This window comes from Ornithorhynchus anatinus, chromosome 4 (genome assembly GCF_004115215.2).
Source record: "Ornithorhynchus anatinus isolate Pmale09 chromosome 4, mOrnAna1.pri.v4, whole genome shotgun sequence".
Lineage (NCBI taxonomy): Eukaryota > Metazoa > Chordata > Mammalia > Monotremata > Ornithorhynchidae > Ornithorhynchus > Ornithorhynchus anatinus.
Window position 1 is genome coordinate 78,564,318 of NC_041731.1, and position 9,080 is coordinate 78,573,397.

Genomic DNA, 9,080 nt, shown 5'->3' on the forward strand with positions numbered 1-9,080 from the left:
TGATGATGATGATTATAATGATTGTTATTATTATTGCTCCAAGTTACCTAGGGGGGAAAGATGGGAAAGGGAGAGAGATTGTGGCAGACACCCAACCCACCCCTCCCAAAACCTTCTCACAGTCACACCACCACATAGACCTTTTCAAACACCCCTTGCTCACATGGACTCACATTCACCTTCTGTCTTTTCACAGACACAAAACTTATAGTGTCATACACTTCACAGTCACACAGGCACAAAACATATACAGTCGCCTATGTGTTTTATCCAGAGACACACTACACACCCACACACACTTCACACTAGAATATACGGATGGAATACTCACACTTCTCACACACTGAACCCACGAAACACACATGGGTTCTTGCATCTATTTCACACACATCCGCTTCATAAACTCAGACACATGGAATACAGACACTTTACAAATCCACTCAGGTGGCGCATAATCACGCAAACCCAGAGTTTATCCATTTACACACCCAGTTCCCCTCCCCCCGCCACACACACACACGCATACACGCCTGGAACCTACAAAACACATATCCTTCACACACACAAGGAACACACACTCACACGCAGTTACCCACACACAGAATGCAGTAAAACACAGAACACCCTCACACATACGCCCAACACATGCCCAGAATATGCACATAATAATAATAATGATGATAATAATAATGTTGGTATTTGTTAAGCGCTTACTATGTGCCGAGCACTGTTCTAAGCTCTGGGGTAGATACAGGGTAATCGGGTTGTCCCACATGAGGCTCACAGTCTTAATCTCCATTTTATAGATGAGGTAACTGAGGCACAGAGAGTGAACTGACTTGCCCATAGTCACACAGCTGACAGGTGCCAGAGCTGGGATTCGAACCCATGACCTCTGACTCCCAAGCCCGTGCTCTTTCCACTGAGCCATGCTGCTTCTCTGATTGGAACACATATACACGGAAAACATATGGACTACACACACACCTGGAACACAATCACACACATACAGAACACGCTCATATACACCTGAAACGCAAACACTTCACCCATACATTTCAAACGCACACACATCACACTCATTTGTTCACAGCACAAACTCTTCCCCTATTACACACCCATACGTCATACACTCATACATACAGTTTCACAGACTCACCCTCACTTCACGCACACTCCACTCATACACACACTTTAGATACTCGATATACTTCACCTCCCCACCACATGAAACACACACACGCACACTCCACTCACAGACACACTTTAGATACTCGATATACTTCACCTCCCCACCACATGAAACACACGCACGCACACTCCACTCACAGACACACTTTAGATACTCGATATACTTCACCTCCCCACCACATGAAACACACGTACGCGCACTTCACTCACAGACACACTTTAGATACCCGATATACTTCACCTCCCCACCACATGAAACACACGTACGCACACTCCACTCACACACACACTTTAGATACTCGATATACTTCACCTCCCCACCACATGAAACACACGTACGCACACTCCACTCACAGACACACTTTAGATACTTGATATACTTCACCTCCCCACCACATGAAACACACGCACGCACACTCCACTCACACACACACTTTAGATTCTCGATATACTTCACCTCCCCACCACATGAAACACACGCACGCACACTCCACTCACACACTCACTTTAGATACTCGATATACTTCACCGCCCCCGCCGCCACATGAAACACACATACTTTAGACCCTCAAGCAGTTGACACACTCCCACGGAGACACAGATGTCACTCCCGCCAGCCACGAGCAGCCAGAGGGACGGACGGAGAGACGAAGTTGAGGTCACCCACCCCTTCCTTCTTCAGGCTGGACGGGCTCCTGCCGCGGCTGGGTCCAGGGCTGGGACCGGGGCCCGTTTTCCAAGGTTCCTTTGCGGAGCGTCGCTGTTAGGAATCAGACCCTGACAGGCAGCGTTGTAATACCGGCTCTTCGAGCCCAGGAACCAGGCTGGCTGCAGAGGTTGGAGGTGTGCTGGCCACGGGGGAGGAGGAGTATCCACCTCTGAGTCTCTCTCCTCTCCTGCCTGCTGCAGCCCAGCAGCTGTCCTCCACACAGCACAGAGGGGCGAAAGTTCACCCGTACAAAGAGTTGGGTGATTGGTGGGGCGTGAGAAGTCGGGTTTAATCTGTCTTTGACTGATGTGTGCTCTTCTCCCCGTGCGTCTGTCCCCTCCCCTTGCCGCTGTCGGAAGACCTCATCCCCTACAACGGCTACGAGCACTGAAGGGCAGGACCTTCCCTCCAGACTCGTCGGGCCCGGGCTCTGGAACCACCCCCCTCCCACCACCACCCTTCCGCACTCTCCACCAAAGACCCCAACACCACCATCACCGACCGCTTCCCGCCACCCCTCGCTTTGTTTGTGATTCAGCGTGCCGCCGCCTCCCCTTCCCCCAACCACCCCCTGGCCCTCCGCCGTGATTTCAAACAAAGTAATGGGAATCTTGAAATTGGCCAGTATGTCACGGGCGGATCCCGGCCGAGGAAAGAAACGGGAGCAGAGTCTTTCCAAGAAGCTGAAACAGGTCACCCGTCCCTCCTCCCCTCCTCCCCACAATCCTCCCGAGGCCCTGTGGTGATGCTGGATTCTGCCATCCTTCCTGTCCCGCTCACGAGAGTGGCGTTGGCGGGCCGGGCTGGACCCGCTGATGGGTGTCCTCTAACTCGGCTCATCCGGTTACATTTTGGGTCTTTGTAAAAAAAAAAAAAAAAAAAAAACAACCAAAAAACAGTCCAGCCTTTATTGCTTTTGTAATTCTGCTGAAAATTCTCATGGACCTTTTTGGAAATAAAAGGTATGATATTTTTCAAAGATGTTTGACTCGGGTATCTCAACGTCTGTTTTGATTTCCTGCTCAACTCCTCTCGTACTCGCTGTGTGGAGACACTCGCTGCGGGCGGTGGGTGAAGGGTGGGCCTGGAGATCAAGCCCATCGAGGCAGCCCCTCGGTGCAATTGTTACCTACCCGACCCGTGTCTATGGCCCCGAGAGCTAGAGGACAGGGATCAATCAGTTAAGCAATCGGTGATATTTATTGAGCGCTTCCTGTGTGCAGAGCACTGTACTAAGCTTGGGAGAGTACAATACAAGTGAGTCGGTAAATGGGACCCCCTGCCCACAAGAAGCTTACAGTCTGCACGGTCCATCGAGCAGTTAATCAAACCGGAGCTCCCCCCTGCCCTCGGCCGAATGGATGCCAAGGAACCAAGAAGCCCGGGAATCGGGCAGTTGGTGAGGAAGCTGGTGGAAGGAAGTGCAGAGTGATCAGCACCTCGAGAGACTCGTCCGGTGTCTCCCACAGGACTCTTGGAGTGGGAGGTTGTTCTCGGCTGTTCAAATGTCCCGGGAGTTGGTAAATCGTCCTCTGTCCGGGCGGCCCCACCCGCCAGCTGGGAAAATGCTCCCAGGCTCAAGCATTGGGAGAAAGAGCAAGACCAAGGAGCGCTCACTCCCTACCGGCCGCGCCGACGCTGAAGAGCGACTCGCCTCTTGGCTTTTCGCTCCATGGCGGACGGGTCTCAGTGCGGGTCCTTGGAGGATGCTCTCTGTGGGATCCTGGCCCGTTCACCTGGATCGGCCTTTCGGGGAGCACGGAGGTCCGGCTTCCGAGGGGCACGAGAGACCCCACCCTGGAGAGGGCTCCCCGCCAACAACCGAGGAGAGCCTCGGGGAGGCGGGAACCAGAACAGGTATGTTCTTGGGCAGGGTCCTCCCTCGGGGGTTGGGGATTCTACAGCTGAATTGGAACTCTCAAGCAAGCAGTGGTTTGTGTTGACCATCTACTGTCTGAAGCACACTGTCCTAAATGCAGAGATATAGATCTTTCTATTCTGCGAGCAATAGTATGGATTGAGCATCTGCTCTGTGTAGAGCACTGTACTAAGTACTTGGGAGAGTGCCGTAGATTTAAGACACAATTCCTTCTCTCAAGGATCTTGCGCTCTAGCAAAGGAGAGAGGTACTAAATTACAGGTAAGGGGACGCAAGCAAGCAATTTTAAAGAACATATATACATATATATGTATGTGCGTGCGTTTATATATCCCCTCTCAGGGTCTCACCTGGAGAGTTTCCGGTACTCCACCAGTCTCGACAACAGGAGGGAAAGTCGAGCAGAGGCCTACCCATTCCATTCCTATCTTGGGCAAAGAGTGGAAGGCAATCTGCTATAAGGCAAAACTCACCCGTGCTGGGCAGCAGCGGCACGGGAGAGAGTCGAGGGTGGAGACTCAAGTTGACTGTACGGAAGGAGGCAATGGTAAACCTTTGAATTTTTCTGAATTTTTACCAAGAAAACTCTATAGTTACACTACCAGAATGACTGCAGATGGAGGTGGGTCACTCTGGGAGAGACGTGTCCATGGCATTGCTATGGGTTGGAGATGACTCGATGGCATAAGACAAGTGAGTATATATATATATATATGTGCGTGTGTATATATATATATGCTTTGGAGTTATGTAGGTTAAGGGATTCATTTATTCATATTTATTGAATGCTTACTGTGTGCAAAGCACTGTACTAAGTGCTTATGTGAATACCCAAGTGCTTAGCAGAAGTGCTGAATCAATCAATTAGTGGTATAGTAATGATAATAATAATAATGGTTTTGGTTAAGTGCTTTCTATGTGCCAGGCACTGTACTACGTACTGGGGTGGATACAAGCAAATTGGATGGGACACAGCCCCTGTCCAACGTGGGACTCACAGTCTCAATCCCCATTGTACAGATGAGGTAACTGAGGCACAGAGAAGTAAACTGACTTGCTCAAGGTTACACAGCAGATAAGTTGTGGAGCTGGTATTAGAACCCATGACCTTCTGACTCCCAGATCTGTGCTCTATCCACTCCACCATGCTGTTTCTCTTTATTGAGCACTTACTGTATGCAGAGCACTTCACTAAGAGATTGGGAGGGTATGGAGTTGGTAGACATGTTCCTTGCCCACAGGAGCTTGAAGTCTAGAGGATCTTACAGCTTACAGGTGGTAGTAAGGGCTGAACTGATAGGGTAGGAACAGAGTGGAGAGAGGAGGGATTAATCGACAAAAGCCTCCTAGAGGAAGTGGATTTCAGGAGGTTTTGAAGATGGGGAGAGCGGTGGTACACTGGAGGGGAAGGCGTTCCAGCTGAGAAGGAGAGCATGAGCAAGAGAGAGAAAAGATGGGCACAGTGAATAGTTTGGTTTGAGAAGAGCAAAGTGAGGGAGCTGGAGTGGAATTGGAGAAGAGCAAGTTTAAATAGGAGGAAGAGAGCAGATTGAATTTCTTAAAGCAAGTGGTCAGGAGTTTCTGCTTGATGTGGAGAGGAATTGGCCAACATTGGAGGGGTTTTTTGCGGGGTTTTTTAGTTTTGTTTTGGAATTTTTTATGGTACTCGTTAAGCACTTACCACGCGCCAGGCACTAGGGTAGATACAAGACAATCCGGTTGGACACATTCCATGTCCCATAGGGGGTTCACCGTCTTAAGCCCCATCTTATAGATGAGGTAACTGAGGCACAGAGAAGTTAAGTGACTTTCCCATGGTCATACAGCAGACAAGTGGAGGAGCTGGGATTACCACCCAGATTTTCTGACTGCCGAGCCCATGCTCTATCCACTAGGCCAAACAGTTTCGCCTTGTGAGAAATGCAGAGACATGAGTGCTCACTGTGTGCAGAGCACTGTACTAAGTACTTGGGAAAATACAATACAGTAGAGTGGGTAGACATAATCCCTGCCCAAAATGGGTTTAAGATTAGAGCGGGAGGTAGGAATCAAATAAGTTACAGGTGGAAATGCGTGTATGTGCTGTATGCACTCGGTATGGAGTGAATATCAAAGGCAGGGGCAACACAGACGGGAGGATGAATGGGGGAATTGAGGGACAAATCAGGGAAGGCCTCCTGGAAGAGAGACAGCCCTGGTTAGGGCTTCCTCCAGGCTATGGGCTCATCCTCTAGACTGTAGTCTCCTTGTGGACCGGGAGTGTTTCTGTTTATTGTTATATCAGACTCTCCCAACCGTTTGGTACAGTGCTCTGCTCACAGTAAGCGCTCAGTAAATACATCTGACTGACTTTGAAGACGAGAAGAGCTGCGACTCCCTCCGATAAAAAGGGGGGCGGAAGGCTCCGGGCCAGACGGAGGAGGCAGGCACAAGGTCTGCCCCAAGAAACACGAGACTGAGGCACTGTGAGTCTGTTTTTCCAGGTACAGTACCAGAATGGATTATTGTTACAACTGTGCCAGTGAAAGTCCTCATTTCTTTACCACTTTGTCTTTGAATCCATTTTCCATTCTACGTTCATTTTGCAGCAAATGTGTAGGTTTTCTAGCATTTACCCTCTGCTGACACCCAATGGCAATTCCTAATATCTCACTGAGTTGTGCTCGAAAATGGCTGGTGTAACCATGAGTAGGATGTCCCGTCAATCAATAGAATTTATTGAGCGCTTACTGTGTGCTAAACTACTATACTAAGTGCTTGGGAGAATGCAACACAACAGAGTTGTTTAACACGCTCCCTGATCGGAAGGGGGTTACAGCCTAGAGGGGGAGGCAGACATGAATATAATTGAATAAATTCTGATTATGAACATAAGTGCCGTGGGGCTGAGGAGGATGGAAATCCGTGGGTCGAGGGGAAATCCATGTGCCGAGGATGAAACGACAGGGAGAGAGGCTACAGAAGATGAGGACTTAATTGGGGAAGGACTTCTAGAGGACATGTGCCTTCAGTAAGGCTTTAAAGATGGGGATACTGATGGTCTGTAGAATATGAAGGGAGAGAAAGTTCCAGGGCAGAGGCAAGAATTGGGTGAGGGATCAGCTTTGAGACGGGTGAAATCTAGGTACAGTGAGTAGGTTGGCAGAAAAGAGAGTGTACTGGGTTGTAGTAAGATGTCACTGAGATGAGATAAGAAGGAGCTAAAGTGACCGAGTGCTTTAAAGCTATTAAAGGAATTTTTTGTTTGTTTTGTTTAATGGTATGTGTTAAACACTATGTGCTCGGAATTGTACTAAGTGCTGTGTAGATACAAGAAAATCGGGTTGGTCACAGTCCCTGTCCCACATGGGATGCACTGTCTTGAAGCCCATTTGACAGATGAAGCAACTGAGGCACAGAGAAGTTAAGCGACTTGCTGAAGTTCATACAGCAGAAAGGTTGTGGAGCTGGGATTAAAATCCAGACCCTCAGACCCGTGCTGTTTCCACTAAGCCACGCCGCTTCTCCGTTTATGAGAAGGTGGATGGGCAACCACCGGAGGTTCTTGAGAAGTGTGGTATCATGGATGAATTTAGTTTTAGAAAACTGATCTGGGTAGCAGAGTGAAGTATGGACTGGAATGGGAAGGGATAGAAGCTAGGGAAGGTATCGAGGGGGCTGATACAGTAGTCAAGGCGGGATAGGATAAGCACTTGGATTAATGTGGTAGCTTGGATGGAGAGGAAAGGGTGAAATTTAGTGATGTTGTGAAGGTTGAAATGCCAGGATTTCATGACAGATTGAATATGTGGGTTGAATGAGAGAGATGAGTCAAGGATATTGCCAAGGTTATGGGCAGGTGCGACAGGGAGGAAGGTGGTGCTGTCTACAGTGACGGTAAAGTCGCGGGGAGGACAGGGTTGGGGGTGGGAAGATGAGGAGTTTTGCTCTGAACACGTTAAGTTCGAGGTGTAGGCAGGACAAGCGAGTAGAGATGTCCTGAAGGCAGGAGGAAATGCAAGACTGCAGAGAGGGAGAGAGATCAGGGCTGGAGATTTGAGAGCAAATGAGTCCTTCAAGGGAGTGGGGATCCAGAGCCTTGAGGGACTCTCACAGTTAGGGAGAGGGATGCAGAGGAGGAGCCTGCAAAAGAGATGGAGGATAAGTGGCCGGAGAGTTAGGAGGAAAGCCAGGTGCGGACAATGTCGGTTAAACCAAGATTAGAAGGGAGTGGTCCATAGTGTCAAAGGTAGCTGAGCGTTCAAGGAGAATTAGGATGGAGTAGTGACCACTGAATTCGGCAAGTAGGTCATTGGTGACCTTAGAGAGTGTAGTTTGTGGGGAGTGAAGAGGGTGGAAGTCAGATTGGAGTGGATCAAAAAGAGAGTTGGAGGAGAGGAAATGGAGACGGCAAAAGTAGACAACTGTCTCAAAGAATTTGGAGAAGGATGGTAGGAGGGAGATGGGGCAAAAACTAAGGGGTCAAGGGAGGGTTTTTTTAGGCTAGGGGAGGCATGGGCATGTATCTCAATGGTACTCAAGCTGGATCCCGAAAAGGATGCCGTTTTAAGAATTCCAACTGAATCTAGTGATGCAAGAGAGGTGACGGTAAAAAGTCTAAACCGACTCGGAATGACGAAACAGGGAATCAATTTAGAAACCTAAGTGCTGGAGGGTCAGAAAGTGAAGTATTTTAAGTAGAGGGCTACCGCTAATCCTCTTCCTTTACGTCTGACCCCTCGAGAAGCTCATCTGCTGACATGATTCAGCAACCACCTCTGGGAAGATATTTCCCCAGTCCACCTTTTCAAGCCCCACTTTCCATCTCCTCTGCAATCCTGCATTTCTTCTTGTCTTTGGGACATTTCCAAGTGGAGATCCTGCCGCCCCCTTAAATACATTCCATCTGAAGAGTAACTCCTCAACTTCCCTCCCAAATCCGTCCCTCCACTTAACTTGCCCATTACATTCGGCACCACCCACTTCCCTGGCTCCGAAGCCCACGATTCTGTTATTATCCTTGATTCTTGCCTCCCCTTCAGCTTGCATAGCCAGTTTGTCATTTTTTCCTCCACAATCTTTCTGGTTCTGCCGACTCCCTTTCTGCCTCCACCCTAGTACAGGGCTGTTACTAGCCCAGCTAGATTTCTGGATCAGCCTCTTCCTTGGTTTTCCTACCTCTCTTTTACAGCACTTATGTATATACCTGTAATTTATTGATATTCATGTCTGTCTCCCCCTCCAGACTGTAAGCTCATTGTAGACAGGGAATGTGTCTACGAACTCTGTTACATTGTACTCTCCCAAGCACATAGTACAGTT

At 49.0% G+C, this 9,080-nt stretch overlaps 1 protein-coding gene across 2 annotated transcripts in view; it reads left to right on the forward strand.

Moving 5' to 3' along the window:
• Positions 1-2,882, forward strand: part of COL14A1 (collagen type XIV alpha 1 chain) — a 190,959-nt gene extending 188,077 nt beyond the window's left edge. For both annotated transcript variants that reach the window (XM_029063526.2, XM_029063525.2), the window contains exon 48: positions 2,260-2,882. In XM_029063526.2, coding sequence (XP_028919359.1) covers positions 2,260-2,291 — 32 coding nt within the window. In that variant the 3' untranslated portion in view covers positions 2,292-2,882. The remainder of the gene's footprint in view (positions 1-2,259) is intronic.
• Positions 2,883-9,080: the final 6,198 nt, after the last annotated feature.